The sequence below is a fragment of the Lathyrus oleraceus genome, chromosome 7 (genome assembly GCF_024323335.1).
Source record: "Lathyrus oleraceus cultivar Zhongwan6 chromosome 7, CAAS_Psat_ZW6_1.0, whole genome shotgun sequence".
NCBI lineage: Eukaryota > Viridiplantae > Streptophyta > Magnoliopsida > Fabales > Fabaceae > Lathyrus > Lathyrus oleraceus.
Window position 1 is genome coordinate 320,840,149 of NC_066585.1, and position 20,376 is coordinate 320,860,524.

A 20,376-nucleotide genomic window follows, 5' to 3' on the forward strand; every position below is an offset into this window, starting at 1 on the left:
ATATCATGGTTGCTAGGAACTTTCCTGAGATGTATCTGTGACAATATGGTTATGTTCAGAGTATCACACGACCAATTTCGGATATACCATCTGCGAGCATTGATTGATGGTTTTAGAGTAACTTCATCAGCTTCGGTCATGAAATTTGAGATCGAGCAGTTACTATTCAGCATCCCTCGCAGTGTGAGGATGGTTACTTAGAGTTGTACCTCATTGTATCATACCCTCACATCATTCCATCTGTTGAGGATCTGAATGATGTTGAGCCTTCTCATGCTGGGGTACCTGTTGATGACGTGTCGTCGCATCCTCCTACAACTGATGTGGATGACCAGCAATGCCTCCAGATGCTTGCAGTTATTATGGATAACCTCATGGTTTTGGTGAACCTAGATGATGAGGTTTATACTGGATTAGATCGGGATGCACACATAGTCCATATGGGGCCTATTTAGAGATCTTTTATATATTATGTATTATTTGTATATTGTTCAAACATCTTCATCAAAAACTTTTTTATTACATAATATTTTTTATTTTCCATTCATGTTACATCAACATAAACTAACATTTGATAAAGGATTACATAACTTAAACATAACTTTAAAAAATTGTGATAAATAAGAAAATCCAGGCACTACCAGATGATTCTAGACGTCTCATCCTCTTCATTATGTCATCGATAGACCTTGAAATCTTAGCATCTAACTCTATCGATCCATTTGTTATCCTACGGGGAAATGATCTCCAAATATCCTTCACATTTTCACATGTCTTCAACTCAATAAGGTTGTATTTCATCCTCCCGTCAGTGTCAATCCAATCTTCACGAAACTCAATCTTCCCCACCTTTCTGTTTTTGGTATCGGCCAACAATTCATTCAACTTGGACATCAGGCCGGCGAGAGATGTCGTGCCATCCGGAAGTCGGAACTCTATGGGAGGTGAAGCTCCGTTGAAGTACACATCTGCCTTGATCAAAAATTGAGAAAGAGACATTTTTTGAGATGTTTTTATCAAACAACATGTCACCCCCTATTTATACAACTTTGCACTTACTCTGGACCACACAAATTTCACACGAATAACCCTATCGAAAATTTCATTTTGGTTGAAATTTTCTATATAACCTCGTAAATTTCAAAATTTCAAAATTATTTGGAACATACCGGAAATTTTGAGATTTTTGGTATACTGAAAATTTAAAATACACTACCGAAAATTTTGTTCGTATCGAAAATTTTATTTTATCCTACTAAAAATTTCAAACATAAATTTCATTTAAAATACAATCAAGACACTTTTGACAATATAAAAGTATGTGAGGGTGCCGAATTTAATTGGAGAATGTCAAGTATCCAAGTTTTATAACATACATTTAAGTTTTTTTACGGATTTTCTTACATAATCTTTTTTTATGGATTTTCATACGGAATTTCCAAATATATGTTTTACAAAATAAGGATTTTGTTAAATTTACACAAAATTCCATAAAAAATCGGTAGGAAATTCTGTAGAAATATGTTTCTGTAAGAAATTCTGTAGGAATAAACTTTCCGCAGAAATATCCACAAAAAATAAAATATGTGCTGTAAAATATGACACTCATGCAATTTGACGTGCTCTATTTAAATTGGATGAAAGCGTCAATTGCTTTGATAGTTTTGTTTTTGTTTTTTAATGTTGGATATATTGGAATTTGGGTTAGAAATGAGTTAACTTGAATATTTGAATGGGAATGTTGGGTACAGTAAAAAAATGGTATAAGAAAAATACTTGATTACTTAGAATCAAATTCGATATTTTTTAAATCTTCGTTCTTTTAGAAGAAATTCATTTGCCACTCGAACTCAAATGTTTAGTTAAATATAATTATTTTTAATTTATTTAAAATGATGCATGTTATTAATGTTATTTACAAATTAAGTAAAGACTTTTAAATTCTTTTATTTTTTTTATTAGAAATTCAATTTTCATAATTATAAAATAATCTCTATATCTATATCGTTTGAAACACCCCTGCTAATTTATATGATAGAATAAGCATGAATTTTATTATATTATATTTTTTTGGTAAAAATTATTTTCTTGGATAAGAGTTGAATTAGAAAGCCGCATAGTAAACCTTATCAATTTTGAAAGTTATTTTTTTTTAGTTCATTTTATAATTTCTTATAATAACTCTTAGAAGTATAATTGATTAGAGAGTAATTCTCTTTCCTTAAATAGTTAGATTAGATTAGATCGAACTAGGTAAATAATTTATGAGTGTACTCGTCATTTATTTTATTCATATTTTTATGATTTTGCTTACACAATTGACATTAATATTGGTTTGGTGTCATTTATTTTTATTGTTATTGTTCTTTGTCCTATACATCAAGATTTTCAGTGTGTTTAAATCTTTCGAATTCACAATAAGTGATTTCTATCTAGGGGTAAATGAGTTAAGTTTATAAGTGAGCATCATAGATTTTAAATGTGATATCGAAGATTTTTTTGGAGACAACAATTCTGATTTGTGAAAAGTGAAGATGAAAGTAATCTTAATTAAAAAAATATAAAAGCAATGAAAGATAAGACATTGATGCATAAAAATCTAACACAAGCAGGATAGACTGAGATGGTGGATAAAGCCATGAGTGCCATTATCCAGTGCCATAAAAATAAACTTCTAAGGGAATTTGAGAAGGAGAAAACCACAAAGGACATGTGGACTAAACATGAATAATTTTATACGACCAATACCTTGGTTCAATTTTTTATTATGAAACAACAAACCTACTCATTGCATGGTGGAGAATAAATCTGTTCTGGAGCAATTGATAAAATTTATCAAGATTAAAGACTAAAAAAATATCAAGATGAAACTTGATGATAAGGACTGTTAGAACAATATTTGTTCATCCCTTTAAAATGTTTTGACGATAATAAAATATTTAAAGAACAAAAGAGTTTGCTAACATTTTATTTAAGTGTGCAGGTGTAAGACCCTAATTTTGACCCTAAGATCCCTCATGGCATCATATCATTGCTCATTGCATTTGCCTCAAAGATCATAGCATCTTGGCTCCTTAACCCTTGGGTTGGGACTTGTGTGAGTTGGTTTGAGACCACCAAGCATGCTTGAATTGTATATTATTGCTTTTCTTATTTTGTTTACTAACCAAAAGTACAAAAATATGTCACTAACCTCTTTTGTTTTGAAGCTTAAGCAATCATGAGATCCTTTGCTCCTATGAGGCCCCTATGCTAAACAAAATGGCTAGATGAAGATGAAAGCAAGCATGACAATGGTTCCCAAAGCTCTCAATCATCATATATGTCTCCCAAGTTTCTCAATTTTCCGATTTGATCAAGATAAACCAAAGGGCTTGAGGATTGTTTCCCAAGGAAACCCTAATTCAACTGTGCATTGACTGTGCCTTGCTCATGAAGCAACCTCAACCTATGATCAAATTCGATCAAGGGAAGTTAGTTCATTCATCATTTTATGCATATATGAGCCTATGTGAGTGTCTTAAATCATTCATTCATCAAGATTTGAAGTTTGGACTTGAGAAGTTGACCAGTCAAGTCATCTGACTATTTTGAGATCCACTGAAACCTAACTTTTGATGTGTTTGTCAAATGAAGATGACCCCAAGAGAAAAAATGTTCTTAATAACCTTATGAACAACTTTCATGTTCATAAAAATTTCATTTGAAACTTGGAAGATCATCATTAATTTCAAGACATTATAGGTCATTTTGATTGAAACCCTAATTTTGGGTCAACTTCCCAAGGACCTACCTCCTTCATTTTTTATGATTTTGAGGTGAGACCAATTTCATTGGAAATATTAAGATGTATACTTCAAATGTTATGTTGGACAAAATTTCATAATCCTAAAAGAAACACATGTGATAATACAAAACATTATAGGTCACTTTGGACCAAAGCCATTGAATCTTGAAAAAGTCCAACTTCAAGTGCTCATAACTTTCTACTCAAAAATCCAAATTATGCAAAGTTTAAGTCCAAATTGATCATATGGAAAATATATACAACTTTGATGTTGGAGATTTTTCCATTTGAGGCTTGCATCATTGAAACAGAAGGGCTTGAAGTTGGTCATTTGTGGCAAATTTTTCAAAGGCATGTTTTGTACCTCAAACTTCATGACCAGTTTTCATAATTTTCCAAACTCCAAATGGATTTTTTCCAACATAGCTTTTGTTCCTTCTGTCAAAACCTTTCCAATCATTACTCACATGTCTATGTTTGGATTTTCCATATGGGACTTTCGAAGAGGGGAACATTTGTGACCATTTATGCATTTCACATGGAATCTTCATGCACAAGCAAATACCATTCAAATCACACGTCCATTTCCATTTGGCATGTGTTCAGCATTCATTTCCATCAGCTTTTGGGCCTCACATGCGTCTGTACAGGCCCATGCATGGAGGACCCAAAGCTTCATGCACACGAGTTTGACACACTTTGCTTGCAGCTGCAGCTATAAATACATGCCTTGCCTCATTCAAATTTGATCCCGGAATCAACCTGAAGCTCTGCAGAATAGGAAACCCAACCATACCAAAGGAATTCTCATTTTTCATTTCTCATTTCAAGTTTGAATTTCAACAAAATCAGTTGATCTTCAATACTAATTCCTTAGCCTTGCACTCATATCACACCTCAAGATCAAGTTGGAAGCAAGAGATTGGTTGGATCGTACTATTTAAAGCTGCACTTCATAGGTTCATTGCTCAACTGTTTTGATCCATATCTCATCATATATTATGCTTTGCTTGTGCTCATTTGGTTCTCTGAAGTCCTCGTGTGAGAGGCAAGCCAATGGTGGCTTTGATTTTGTGAATTGATGCATTTCAGATTGAACACCTAGATTTTCCATCTCAGATTTCTCATTCCATAGAGATCTTGAGAGAAATCCAAGGTTATAGAGGTGATGTACATCACCTCAGCTTTGATTTGGTATAAGGATCATGCAATTTGGCTGAGGTTGCAAAACCTGCAACTGGTGGCCAATTTTTGTTGGCTCACCGAAGAAGACGGTGGTTTCCACCACCGTCCCCACGTGGAACATCCATAGCCTTCAGATCTGGATCATAGGATCTAATCTTGGCCTTTGCTTCATTTGACTTTTTTTAATCCAATTTGCTTCGCGTTTGATTAATGACCACAATGCGTGCGCGCCTCTGAGCCATTGGATTGTCCACGTCAATTAATGAAAGTGGATCCAAGCACTGTGGATTTTCCAGATTTTTCTAATTTCTGTTTTATTTTCTTTTATTCCATTTATTTTTAAAAATTCATAACTCTTTTATTTGGAATCACAAAAATATGAGACCAATTGCAAAAAGTTTGTTTTAAAATCTAGTTTCATAATCTGATTTTTAATTATTTTTGTGATTCCATTTAATATTTTTTGTGAATTATTTTGTTTTTAATAGTTTTTAATTCATTTTAAATACTTTTTGATATCCAAAAATTCCAAAAAATTTTTTTTAACACATTTGGATCATGATAAGTTTATGAAAATATTCTCATCAATTTCTTAATTGATTTGAGATTTATTTGATATTTTAATTCATTTGTGTTATATTTTAGTGCTTTTAATTGATTTTAAAATAGTTTCTGCTTTCAAAAAATGTTGAGAAAATTTGTCAAACTTTGTTTGACCATGTTAGACTTATGATGATTCAATTGGACTTATCCAAGTTGATTTGAATTGAATTTGAAGTTTGATCATACTTTATTCATTTTATTTTATGTTTTATTTTAATTCCAAAAAATACCAAAAATATGTTTGACCTTTATTGACTTCTAATCTTCATTTCATTTCTGTTTACCATTGATTGATGTTGATTTCATTCACATTTGATCATTGTGTTTTGTTTATGTCATTTGAATTTTCATTTTGTACATTTCATCTTCATCTCTCTTCTTTTTCTTTTCCTTTTGGCCAATGATTTGATGATTTGTAGTTAGCCTTAATGAGAGGCTTAACCTTCTAATCCAAATCAAATTCAACTTGATCAAAGATCAAGTGAATTGCTTTGTGTCCAAGATAGGTTGCTTCTTGGTCAAGCAAAAAACTTAAAATCCATACAAGGCCTTTCCATCTTTTCTTTTGGCATGACAAGTTGTAGGAGTTTGGCTTACTAGTCATGATCTCTAACATGTGTTTGTTTGCCTATAGTTTTATCGACCGGCCTCAGATAGGTGTGACTACTACATTAGTCCACTTACGATTGCTTAACATAACGCTAAATTGCCTTATGGCACACTAACACTAACTACTAATTACTAACTTTTAATTCAAGCATTTAATTCTTGCAATTTACTTTAATGCAATTTAATTTCTTGCTCATTTATTCATATTGCCTTTTTCCTTTGCTCACTTGAGCTCATATTTTATGTTTATGCTATTTTCCTTTTGCTCACTTGAGCTCATTATTGTGAATAAATATATTGTGGCTTTGTGCTTGTTTTGTCTTTGTTTGTGTGAACCCAATGCAAAAAGGAGAAAGAACTTAGAATTAGGACCTTACCTATGCTTAATGGAGTTCAAGAGAAACTAGGCCTCATGCCTTTAGAATGCTAAACTTGTTGAAGAGCAACTAGGCCTCATGCCTTTAGAATGCTAAATCTTGAAAGTTGACTTGAAAGGACCTCTAATCTAAACTCATTATTTGTCCATTCCTCTTATTGCATTGTGAACTTTTTGATTGTTTGTTCTTGTCTGATAGGGATTCCAAACTTGAGATAGTAAGAAGGACCATTGTCATGGATAGCCAAGTTATGAGAGACAAGCCAAATGGACATCCTAGGAGCTTAAATGAATATTTGTTTGATTGCTTGAGTTATTTGCTAAGTCCAAAGGAAAGGAGCATCTTGAATCATCTTTATGATCTCAAGAAAAGAACTCCAAGGAATTTATCTCTTCTCTCATCTTTGCATGTTTAGGACTAGCCTTTCTCTTCTCCTCTCCACTCTAACCCCAAGCCAAACTCATTTTGTGCAAACATTGACATTGTTTTCAAAACTAGAAACTTAGGCCATATGCCTTTGATTTTTCAAACTCTTTTCACTAATACTCATTGTAAATGAACTCTAATTCATACTTTGACCTCATTTTGTGAATACTTCTAATTTGTAAATTCAACTCACTTCAAGTGATTTTTGTGGTTCCAACGACCACCTTTGGTTAAAACTTTTTTTCATAAACATTAGCCATAGGTTTGAGTTATCATAGTGGTTGATGTAAACCTCACCTTATCCTTAGTGATTGGACTATAAGTCTTCCATACTTATTATAGGGTGGATCCCTCACTAGTATGTTGAAGCTCTCATCACATGGTGGATTTTTGGTTTAGGTTGAGTTTTCTCCCTTTGATAACAAAAGAGCTTAAGGCTTTTGATCAAATCAATTCACCAATATTTAGAGATTTTTACCCTGAACTACGAGGTTTTGATCATACCTTTGTGATGGTACGTAGGCAATGGGTTCATCCATTCAAACAACAAAATTGTAAATAATTTGTATATTCTTTTCTCATCTCCCAAATCATGTTTGCACAAATATTTTTCACAAATACCAACCTACCATACAACTTTGCAAAAAGGGCTCCCTTAGAGTACTAAGGATGTTTTGGGTGCCTAAAACCATCCCATTGCATAACCAACCCCCTTACCCAGATCTCTGGCATTTTTATTAGGTTTTGATTTGATAAAACTTCTCAATTTTTGTTCTCTTTCTAACCTTTTCTTTGGATAAATAGAAGTGCGGTGGCGACTCGAATTGTGTGCTTACTTTGATTTAGTCAATAAATCTAAAGGTAACGAATACCTCGCTACAGAAAAATGGCGACTCTGCTGGGGAAGCTATCTTCCTAGTGGGTTTAGCCTACTTTTTGCCTTTGTTGTATTGTATGTTTATATTTATTTGTGACATATTTTTTGTGCAAATTTGGGATGACTATATTGTTTGTAATGTATGAATTGCTTGATATATCAAAATTGTTTGTGTGCTTAGTGGTCTCTTGTGAGATGAGTTCTATACCCAAACTCGAGTGCACTTATGATAGGAGAATGGCATAGTCTTGTTGACTTGTGTGGGGTTATTCCTTAGCAAGTTGACTTGCAAGCCCATTCGCTTGGTGGAGGTCTTATTGGGATCAATAATGTCACACGAGTAGTCGTGGTTAGGCATTAATCTTTCCAATATATACCTTAGAAGCCAAGGACCTTAGATTACCTAGCCCATCTTGGCCTATTTTAGGACGTAGTGCGAAGGTCGTTCAAGTGTAAGATTTGATACGATTGGTGTAAAAAACTTTTTCCAAATATTATTGATATGAGTATTCCATTATATGTCTAGAAAGAGTAATATTTTCAAATATTTGTAAATAGATCTCTACTAAGTTCCTTTGATAAAAAAAACAAATCATATGCACAAACATTGCATGCATCATATGTATAAGCAGGTTTTGTTCAGAGCTTCTTGATCAGTGGTCTAACTCTTTGTTCTTCATTTATTTTGAAGACAAGCTGACGCACCGGTATAACACTAGGGCAAATCTTCCAAAGAAGATGGATCATCTTGAACAAGAGAACAGAGAGTTGAAAGAGGAAGTAGCTAGACTGACTGCCATGATGGAGTCAGTGTTGGCTGCTTAGAGCCAGTCATCTCCAACACCCATAACTCCTCCCGCGAGGACGGTTATTTCAGAGGTAGCTTCCTCAATTATGCCTGCCGCCACCACTCATTTCGCTCTGACTATGCCAACTGGGTTCCCGCGGGGGATGCCCGCGAACTTCGTGCCCGAGGGTCTTGCTCCGACCTTCGCTTCTCTGCCGGCATCTAGCCCGGTCCTTGCTGTGCCATCTGCCGTTGTGCACACGTTACCGAGAGTCAAAGACATCATTTATCATTCTGAGCCATCGGAGGGCCCAGAAGTTTATGAGAAAATGGACGCTATGAATGACCAATTCCTTGAGCTGCGCAAGGAACTGAAGACTCTAAGAGGGAAGGACCTGTTCGGTAAATCTACTACTGAGTTGTGCCTTGTGCCCAACGTCAAAATCCCTATAAAGTTCAAAGAGCCTGACTTTGAAAAGTATAAGGGAAACACTTGCCCTCTCATCCATCTTGTGATGTACGCACGCAAGATGTCAACACAGGCAGAGAATGATCAACTCCTCATAAACTATTTCTAGGGCAGCCTGTCCGGTGCTGCTCTCAGATGGTACATGGGTCTGGACAGCGCAAACATCCGCTCCTTCAATGATCTTGGCGAAGCTTTCGTCAAGAAATATAAGTATAATGTTGATATGGCTCCCGATAGGGACCAACTGAGGGCAATGTCCCAGAAAGAGAAGGAAATGTTTAAGGAGTACGCCCAGAGATGGCGTGAGTTGGCTGCACAGATTGTCCCACTCCTCGAAGAGAAGGAAATGACCAAGATCTTTTTGAAGACCTTGAGTTCATTTTATTATAAGAGGATGATAGCTAGTGCTCCCTCGGACTTCACTGAAATGGTGAACATGGGAATGAGGCTAGAGGAAGGAGTCTGGGAAGGACGTCTGACCAGGGATGAAGGCTCTTCTGCAAAACGGTATGGGGGTTTTGCAAAGAAGAAAGAGGGAGAGGCACATGTTGTGTCTTCCCATATCAAACGAAGACCCTCTGTGAAGAGGAAGACTGTCCGCCCTGCTAGTAACCAGCACCAGGTGGCTCATATAGCACCTGCCTTCAGGGAAGCTCAACATTATCAACATCAACAATAACAACATCAACAATATCAACAACAACATTGTCCACAACATCAGGCCTACCAGCCTCGAAACAACACCAATACCAGCACCAACTACGATAAGAAGAGGGTCACTTTTGATCCAATTCCAATGACCTATGCTGAACTTTATTGTCTTTGATTGATAGAAAGCTAATCACTCCACATGACCCACCTGCTGTATCGACCAACCCTCAGTGGTGGTACAAGCCAGAGCTTCATTGCGTATATTATTTCGGTACTCCTGGACATGATGTGGAGAACTGTTATCCCTTGAAGACCAAGGTTCAAGACCTTGTTAGAAGTGGGATTTTGTTTTTTGAGGACGTAGGTCCGAATGTCAAGAAGAACCCATTGCCCAAGCATGGGAAAGCTGCTATGAATATGGTCCAAGGTTGCCCTAGCAAATATAAAGTCTTGTATGTCAGTCACATCAGGCAATCTTTGGTCGAGATGCATAGACTGTTATATGGATACAGTCATTATGAGCATGACCATGACCGATGCTAGGTGTGCACTATCAACGAGAGAGGATGCTGCCAAGTCAGGAAGGACATCCAAGAGATGCTGGATCAGGGTATGATCGAGATACTTCAGAATCGCAATAAGGATGAAGTTGATGTTATTTCGCCTGTATTCAGAATACCAGAGCCTGTTGTCGTCAGATATGATGGCAGCAAGAAGAAGGTTTCTCCATCTCTTATAATCAAGCCAGCGGGCCCTGCCCCGTATTCTTCTGATAAAGGTGTTCCCTACAGATATAACACAATCGCGTTAGAAGATGGGAAGGAAGTGCCTTTGCCCTCCACTTCTGTTGTAAGTATATCAGATGTCAGGGGTGTGACCCGCAGTGGTCGGGCTTTCTCGGCGCTGCCGAAACCCCAAGTTGACATGAGAAGAGCTACTGTTGTTAATCTTGCCGGTCCTGTGGGGACTTCTTCTTCTCTGAATCTGACACTTGTTGTAAAGGGTGTAGACCCTGCTGTTGTTGTTAAAGCTCATGTCCCTATTGGCCAGCATGGCATTTCGAAAGAGGACTATGATGAGATGCTGAGGCTCATCAAAAGGAGCGAGTATAATGTTGTTGATCAGCTGCTTCAAACTCCATCAAAGATATCTGTTGTATCTTTGCTGATGAATTCTGAGCCACACCGCGAAGCCTTGCAGAGGGTGTTGGACGTGGCACACGTGGATCACGATATCACAATTGAACAATTTGATATCATTGTTGCAAACATAACTGCTTGTAACAATTTGAGCTTTTGCGATGCTGATCTTCCCGAGGAGGGAAAAGACCACAATTTGGCTCTACACATTTCCATGAATTGCAAGGATGATGCCTTGTCTAATATGTTGGTAGACACAGGCTCATCGCTAAATGTGTTGCCAAAGTCCACTCTGGCCAAACTTTCTTATCAGGGGCCTCCCATGAGGCAGAGTGGAGTGGTAGTCAAAGCTTTTGATGGATCGAGGAAAACTGTGATTGGCGAAGTTGAACTCCCAATCAAGATTGGACCTAGTGATTTCCAGATCACTTTCCAGGTCATGGATATACACCCATCATATAGTTGTTTACTTGGTAGACCATGGATTCACGAGGCAGGCGCCGTGACATCCACCCTACACCAAAAGTTGAAGTTCGTCAAGAACAAGAAGTTGGTGGTGATAGGGGGAGAGAAGGCTCTCTTGGTAAGCCATTTGTCTTCCTTTTCTTATATAGACGCTGAGGATGAGGTTGGGACACCGTTCCAAGCCTTATCTGTTGTTGAGCCTTCAAGAAAAAGTCCTTCTTCATTTGCTTCCTACAATGATGCGAAGTTGGCCATTGAGCATGGCGCAACTATTGGTTTAGGACAAATGATAAAGCTGGAAGAGAATAAATCACGGGCTGGCATAGGGTATTCTTCAGGCATTTCTAATGAGCGCGGTTTGTTCCAGAGTGGTGGTTTCATCCACACTGTTGAAGACCAAGAGGCTGCTGCTATAGTGGAAGATGATGCAGAGGAAGATCTGGGCAACTTTGTCATTCTTGGAGGAATCTGCAATAACTGGGTCGCTGTTGATGTTCCAAGAGTTATCCATAAGTCCACGTAATGTGTTCACTTTTGTTTAAAAACCCTTCTCCCATGTCAAAAGGAGAAGTGAAGACATTGTTGGCACATTAATACAATGATATTCATTCAAAAATTACATGTTAAATGTTTGTTTTTTCCGAATTATTTTCCCTTTTTGCTTTTTGCATGAAATTGGTGATCACTAAAAAACCCTAAAAAGAGAAATCTTTTCATCTGCATAATGATTTGCCTTGCTTGAATTCTGAAATCTCTTTTACATTCAAAATCATTATGCAGGTTGATCAAACCCATTGAATATACTGATCCAAGCGCTGTGGATTTTCCAGATTTTTCTAAGCCATTGGATTGTCCACGTCAATTAATGAAAGTGGATCCAAGCGCTGTGGATTTTCCAGATTTTTCTAATTTGTGTTTTATTTTCTTTTATTCCATTTATTTTCAAAAATTCATAACTCTTTTATTTGAAATCACAAAAATATGAGACCAATTGCAAAATTTTTCTTTTAAAATCTAGTTTCATAATCGGATTTTTAATTACTTTTGTGATTCCATTTAATATTTTTTGTGAATTATTTTGTTTTTAATAGTTTTTAACTCATTTTAAATACTTTTTGATATCAAAAAATTCCAAAAATATTTTCTTAACACATTTGGATCATGATAAGTTTATGAAAATATTCTCATCAATTTCTTAATTGATTTGTGATTTATTTGATATTTTAATTCATTTGTGTTATATTTTAGTGCTTTTAATTGATTTCAAAATAGTTTCTGCTTTCAAAAAATGTTGAGAAAATTTGTCAAACTTTGTTTAACCATGTTAGACTTATGATGATTCAATTGGACTTATCCAAGTTGATTTGAATTGAATTTGAAGTTTGATCATACTTTATTCATTTTATTTTATGTTTTATTTTAATTCCAAAAAATACCAAAAATATGTTTGACCTTTATTGACTTCTAATCTTCATTTCATTTCTGTTTACCATTGATTGATGTTGATTTCATTCACATTTGATCATTGTGTTTTGTTTATGTCATTTGAATTTTCATTTTGTACATTTCATCTTCGTCTCTCTTCTTCTTCTTCTTTTCCTTTTGGCCAATGAGTTAATGATTTGTAGTTAGCCTTGACATATGAGAGGCTTAATCTTCTTTGATCTAAATCAAATTTCACTTGATCAAAGATCAAGTGAATTGCTTTGTGTCCAAGATAGGTTGCTTCTTGGTCAAGCAAAAAACTTAAAATCCATACAAGGTCTTTCCTTCTTTTATTTTGTCATGACAAGTTGTAGGAGCTTGGCTTACTAGTCATGATCTCTAACTTGTGTTTGTTTGCCTATAGTTTTATTGGCCGACCTCAGATAGGTGTGACTACTACATTAGTCCACTTACGATTGCTTAACATAACGCTAAATTTCCTTATGGCACACTAACACTAACTACTAATTATTAACTTTTAATTCAAGCTTTTAATTCTTGCAATTTACTTTAATGCAATTTAATTTCTTGCTCATTTATTCATATTGCCTTTTCCCTTTGCTCACTTGAGCTCATTATTGTGAATAAATATATTGTGGCTTTGTGCTTGTTTTGTCTTTGTTTGTGTGAACCCAATGCAAAAAGGAGAAAGGACTTAGAATTAGGACCTTACCTATGCTTAATGGAGTTCAAGAGAAACTAGGCCTCATGCCTTTAGAATGCTAAACTTGTTGAAGAGCAACTAGACCTCATGCCTTTAGAATGCTAAATCTTGAAAGTTGACTTGAAAGGACCTCTAACCTAAACTCATTCTTTGTCCATTCCTTTTATTGCATTGTGAACTTTTTGATTGTTTGTTCTTGTGTGATAGGGATTCCAAACTTGAGATAGTAAGAAAGACCATTGTCATGGATAGCCAAGTTATGAGAGACAAGCCAAATGGACATCCTATGAGCTTGAATGAATATTTGTTTGATTGCTTGAGTTATTTGCTAAGTCCAAAGGAAAGGAGCATCTTGAATCATCTTTATGATCTCAAGAAAAGAACTCCAAGGGTTTTATCTCTTCTCTCATCTTTGCATGTTTAGGACTAGCCCTTCTCTTCTTCTCTCCACTCTAACCCCAAGCCAAACTCATTTTGTGCAAACATTGACATTGTTTTCAAAACTAGAAACTTAGGCCATATGCCTTTGATTTTTCAAACTCTTTTCACTAATACTCATTGTAAATGAACTCTAATTCATGCTTTGACCTCATTTTGTGAATACTTCTAATTTGTAAATTCAACTCACTTCAAGTGATTTTTGTGGTTCCAATGACCACCTTTGATTAAAACTTTTTTTCATAAACATTAGCCATAGGTTTAAGTTATCATAGTGGTTGATGTAAACCTCACCTTATCCTTAGTGATTGGACTATAGGTCTTCCATACTTATTATAGGGTGGATCCCTCACTAGTATGTTGAATCTCTCCTCACATGGTGGATTGTTGGTTTAGGTTGAGTTTTCTCCCTTTAATAACAAAAAACCTTAAGGCTTTTGACCAAATCAATTCACCAATATTTAGAGATTTTAACCCCGAACTACGAGGTTTTGATCCTACCTTTGTGATGGTACGCAGGCAATGGGTTCATCCATTCAAACAACAAAATTGTAAATAATTTGTATATTCTTTTCTCATCTCCCTAATCATGTTTGCACAAATATTTTTCACAAATACCAACCTACCATACAACTTTTCAAAAAGGGCTCCCTTAGAGTACTAACGATGTTTTGGGTGCTTAAAACCTTCCCATTGCATAACCAACCCCCTTACCCAAATCTCTGACATTTTTATTAGTTTTTGATTTGATAAAACTTCTCGGTTTTTGTTCTCTTTCTAACCTTTCCTTTGGATAAATAGAAGTGCGGTGGCGACTCGAATTGTGTGCTTACTTTTGATTTAGTAAATAAATCTAAAGGTAACGAATACCCCGCTACAGCAGGATCACAAGCATAAGAACTAATCCTGATTGTTAGCATATATGAAGAAGTAATGTAAATTCTGATTCTGATTGATCAGAATCTAAACTTATTCATCGTCTCTAAAGGCATCAGACTCTGGCCTCATGATCCAGCTTCTGATGACAACTCAGACTCTGAAGGTATGAAGAACAACTTGCTTCAATGAAAAATATGTCTGATAAATCTCAGGATAAAAATGAAACTTCTCTTCGAGATTTCATTATATATGGTAATGGTAGAACCAAACTTGCTTCCATAATTTATGGAGTAAGTAAGAGCAAAGGGAAAGGACTTGGTTATCATCAGAAACCTTACACTTCAAGGTTTAATATCTTAGTGAAACCATCCCATCCTTCTTCTTCAAGCACTACTGAAAAAGGGTTGAATGCGTACTTTTTATCTGCTGCTGAAAAGGTTAAAACTATGAACCAATCAGAACTCAGGATAAATAGCTCACGAATTCTGAAAGATTCAGAATCTAAAGTTATTATATCTAAAGTTCCTAAAGGTTTAGAAGTCAAGGTTAAGACTTTTCCTAGACAATTTGTCTAGAAGAAGTCAAAATCTTACTATAAAGTTAAGGCACAAAGCAAGAATATGCGCTATAAATCTAACCTCAGAGGACTCATAAAAGTATGGGTACCAAAGAATGAGATTATTTTTGCTACAAGAAAGAACAATGCAACAACTGCTCCAGGACAATGGTCGCTTGCAATTTTCAACAAGAAGAAGGCTTGCATCCCAAATCCTAACTCTAAAGGAGGAAAGAGATGTGGAATCTTGAATAAACCAGTAAGACGAGTTTACTGGTACTGGGAAGACTAAAGTATTCTATTATGATCCAGTGCTTCATATTTCGATTTATGTGTCTGAAGTTTACCCATTTTCTATTAGAAGTCTAAACAGACTTATGATGATTCGCAAAAAGAAGCATTGTTGGAAATAAATTTTTCTTCTTGAATCAGATGATGCTTAGAAATCACATTGATCAGAAGCTCCTTAAGAGGTTTTGTTGAAAAAATAGACTCTGAAGCGTCACATCATCTGATACTAAATTTGAACAGTATTTTCAAATAGGTCGCATCGCGGTAACTACCTATTTTGCTATATGTCATTAATGTGGAACGGCTCCTGACGCATGGAGTGAATTTATTGGGTAAATACTTCCTTCTTTTTGTTGTAATTTGCTTATTCTTTGTGTCTCTCATTACATTTATGTGTGTTTTATGTTTAAAACTTCTTTTACACTTAAAAACACTTTGATTATACAAAAATCAAACATCTCACTACTTCACTACCTACACTTTTGCATTTTCTAACCTTCTCTAGAAAACCCTTTTTTTCAAAAGAAACCCTAAAACCCTTTTCTTCAATGGCATCATCCTCAAAAGATCAAACTACACACATGATCTTCAACTCTGGAAAAAGTGTGACAATCAAGCCAAGACCATGAATTTGAGTAAGGGTGATCTAAAGCTTCTGGTGGAACACATTGTCGTCTTTGACTCTTTTAGCCAAAATGGGTATGATCTTTGGAGATTCTTCAAAGGTCAAGAATGACCATCATTCTTTGATATGTTGAATGGACCAACCTATCCTTATCTTGTGAAATATTTCTGGGTAAGGGAAGAAGTTTTTGATGAATCTGTTGCACATGAAGAATTGAGACTTATAGTTAATAGGGACAACTCTTTGAAAGGTAAAACAAGGAAAAAAGCAGTATTAAAAGAGTTTGAAGAGATTGAAATTAGATTAACAAAAATGCGTGTTGATGTGGTCATCAATCAAAAGACAATTGTCAAACTTTTAAGAGCTCCAAACACTTGTAGATATTTGTCGGAACCAAAGACAATAGTCTTGAAGTTGATGCAATCAAACAATATTTGTTTTAAGAGTGTGAACATTTTTGTTCCTCTGACATTGGAAAGGTCAGGAATGTAACACCCCTTTTTCTACCCCAAAATACTTAACATATAATCAGAGTAAATAAGCACGCATATAAACTCAAGGGCGTCACATCAACGTTTTCAAAAACTAAAAGCTTTCAAAAACCAACATCATCCATCATCAATATACAATACACATGGTCATTTTAAATAACACATCTCATTTATCATGAATATTCAAGCATATGCGTTCGCAGTGGAAAAGAATGAATACTCATGCATTTCATAAAATGATCCATGTCCCATACCATGATCATCTCTCAATAATCTCTTCAAGATAAAATAAAACAAGTAATAACATCATGCATATCCAAATAAGATATGAGTTCAATACTACCAATCTACCCAGTGTTACATGACCAGAGCATTGACTCACTACTTAGTCTCTAAAATAAAGCACCGAAGCTCTCCAGCTAACCTCAAGTGCTACCGTTCACTTACTTCAGCAATACTACTCTTGAGTAGCTGCACGATACCCATGTAAAGGTAACATTCAAACAGAAATGGTGAGAATTCAAATCATTATGAAGAAGTATTAATCAAGCACAATGATTAAATCAACAATTAAAGAAATTCATCACACTTCATATAACCATGTAAATAATATTAACCAACATTTATTTCACATGTTTCAAGCACACATAACAACTCAAGGAGTATAATATTCAAATCCGATATTATATTCTCAATTATACACATAACTACAATTATCACATAATCACATATTCAGTCAAGTTATGTATCCAAACATCATCAAATTCAATTACCATATCTCATACACACATCACAATCACATCAATGCAAACATTCAACTATCACATAACTCTAATGTGACTCAATGCAAGACATGTGACTCTATGCATGTGGTACCAATGTGAACCCAACGTTTCACCGCTTTCCGATTCAATATCTAGAATCCAAGCCACCACGTCTATTTCCAATTAAGGATCAACGTCTGCTACGCCTATTTCCAATTAAGGATCAACGTCTGCTACGCCTATTTCCAATTAAGGATCAACGTCTATTTACCACGCCTGTTTCCAATTAAGGATCAACGTCTGCTACGCCTATTTCTAATTAAGGATCAACGTCTATTTACCACGCCTGTTTCCAATTAAGGATCAACGTCTGCTACGCCTATTTCCAATTAAGGATCAACGTCTATTTACCACGCCTGTTTCCAATTAAGGATCAACGTCTGCTACGCCTATTTCCAATTAAGGATCAACGTCTATTTACCACGCCTGTTTCCAATTAAGGATCAACGTCTGCTACGCCTATTTCCAATTAAGGATCAACGTCTATTTACCATGTGAACCCACAGTTTCACCGCTTCCACCATGAAGCCGACCATGCATGCCATGAATGAATGTACAAATACCAATACATATGCAATTAATATCATCTCTACCATCTTAACATTCCAGATATCACCATAATTCAACTCTATGAATTATCCACCAATGGTACATATACACTTTCATAATAATATATCATTCACAATCCACCAATGGCACATAAACACATTCATAACAATATATATCATTCACAATCCACCAATGGTACATATACACATTCATAACAATATATCCCTCACAAATCCACCAATGGTACATATACACATTCATAACAATATATCATTCACACTCCACCAATGGTACATATACACGTTCATAACAATATATCATTCACAATCCACCAATGGTACATATACACATTCATAACAATAAATCATTCACAATCCACCAATGATACATATACACATTCATAACAAATACACCATTCACATAATATGCAATTAAGATCATCTCTACCATCTTAACATTCATAACAAATACACCATTCACATAATATGCAATTAAGATCATCTCTACCATCTTAACATTCATAACAAATACACCATTCACATAATATCTATTAGAGTCACCTTTCTAATGCTTTAAACCCCAACCCAAAATGATTCACGAGTTAAAAGTTATGAATAAAACCGTGCACGAAGGCGTTACTAAAAAGTTGTTGTTTTCTAAATTATCCAACATAACTTTCATCTTCTTCAACCCCCAAAACATCCATGAAATAATCTCCAAAATTATTTTATTCCTAAAACAAAGTTATAGCCCTCTGTTTCAGCTATCCAACGCTTCAAACGGCACTCAATTTGGACTTACGGATCAAAAGTTATGACCAAAACGATTTCGACAATAAAACATAAAAAAAAGCCGCGAGTGTGACGAACAACATGCAAAATTTTCTGCGGTTTTCATCGTTGGAGGACTTCCGGACCTCCGATTTCAATTCCATAAAAAGCTACACGTTCAGAAAATTATAACTCATACAATACTCTAAGTATATAACATTAATTTGCAGTTTTAACACAATTAAATCATCACAAATCAAGAATACTCATCAAAACCTAACAATCCTAAAATCATGCAAATTAGGGATTTTAACCTAAACATACATCTACCCATTGATCCAATCATACTAACCCATAACAATAAGGATTCCCCCCTTACCTCTTCAATTTTCTGGAAACCCTAGCTCTTCTCTTTACTTTTCCTCTCCTCTTTCTCTATTGCCTTCAATGATCAAATGAATCCTAATTCTCACTCTCCTCACCTCTTACTATTTATAATAGTATTCTATTTGGGCTTAAGTCATTATACTTTTAATTTAATTAATAGGCCCAATAAGACCTAATATTTAAATATCTCTATTTAATTCAAATAAATTAACTAACACCATATATCCACCAAGTTAACTAATTAAATTATTCATGATATCTCATATCAACTAAATAATTAATTAACACTCCACATAAGTAATAATAGTATAATACTAAAAATTGTGTTGTTACAAGGAACATGAAGGATGATTTCAGGCTTTTGTTCAAAATTATAATTAATTGCCTAATTCCAATGGAAGGAAGCACTTATCAGATTTCTTGGAATCACAAACATTTCATTTTCCATCTGAAGAATGAGGACAAGATCAATCTGTCAGCTTACATCTTCAATCATTTGTGTAAAGATATAAAGGATATCATAAAGCTTTAGAAGAAGATGTGCCCTATTCTAGTTTTTTTTCAAAATCATTCTTTCAGAGTCGTCTAATTGATGCCCTTAAAAGCTTGGTTGGTAATGAAGATCTAGAGGATATTTATGGAAATATCATATCATCTTCTGTTTTGGCTAACATGAAGATGAAGAATAAATGTGAAATTCTTACTTTAAAAAATCCACTTTTTGTTAGATGTATTAACTCTGATTACCTTAAGGAATATCCTGTCATCACTAATATGGATGACCCTGAAGTAATAAGAACTTTCATCATATAATCCTTCAAGAAAGGGAATAACATCCGACTTAAATATATTCCTAACAAGTCAACTGATGTTTATTCTTCTAAGAAGAGGAAAAAAGAAGCCTCAGTTGTTCTGAAATATGTTCAGAAATTTTCTAAGGAAAGAGCTATTGAAAAGGAAGTTGAAGAAGTGGCTGCTAGCACTGTAATGATGCCTTCCAAGACCAGAAGTGAGATGTCTCTCGAGAAGGCTGCTTCTTTGT

The 20,376-nt window shown here is 35.1% G+C and overlaps 1 protein-coding gene across 1 annotated transcript; it reads right to left on the reverse strand.

The window, feature by feature from the left end:
* Positions 1 to 603: 603 nt before the first annotated feature.
* LOC127103621 (uncharacterized) lies at positions 604 to 999 on the reverse strand. The gene has a single exon (XM_051040870.1). The coding sequence runs from the start codon at positions 997 to 999 to the stop codon at positions 604 to 606; it is 396 nt and encodes a 131-aa protein (XP_050896827.1).
* Between the last annotated feature and the right edge of the window lie 19,377 nt (positions 1,000 to 20,376).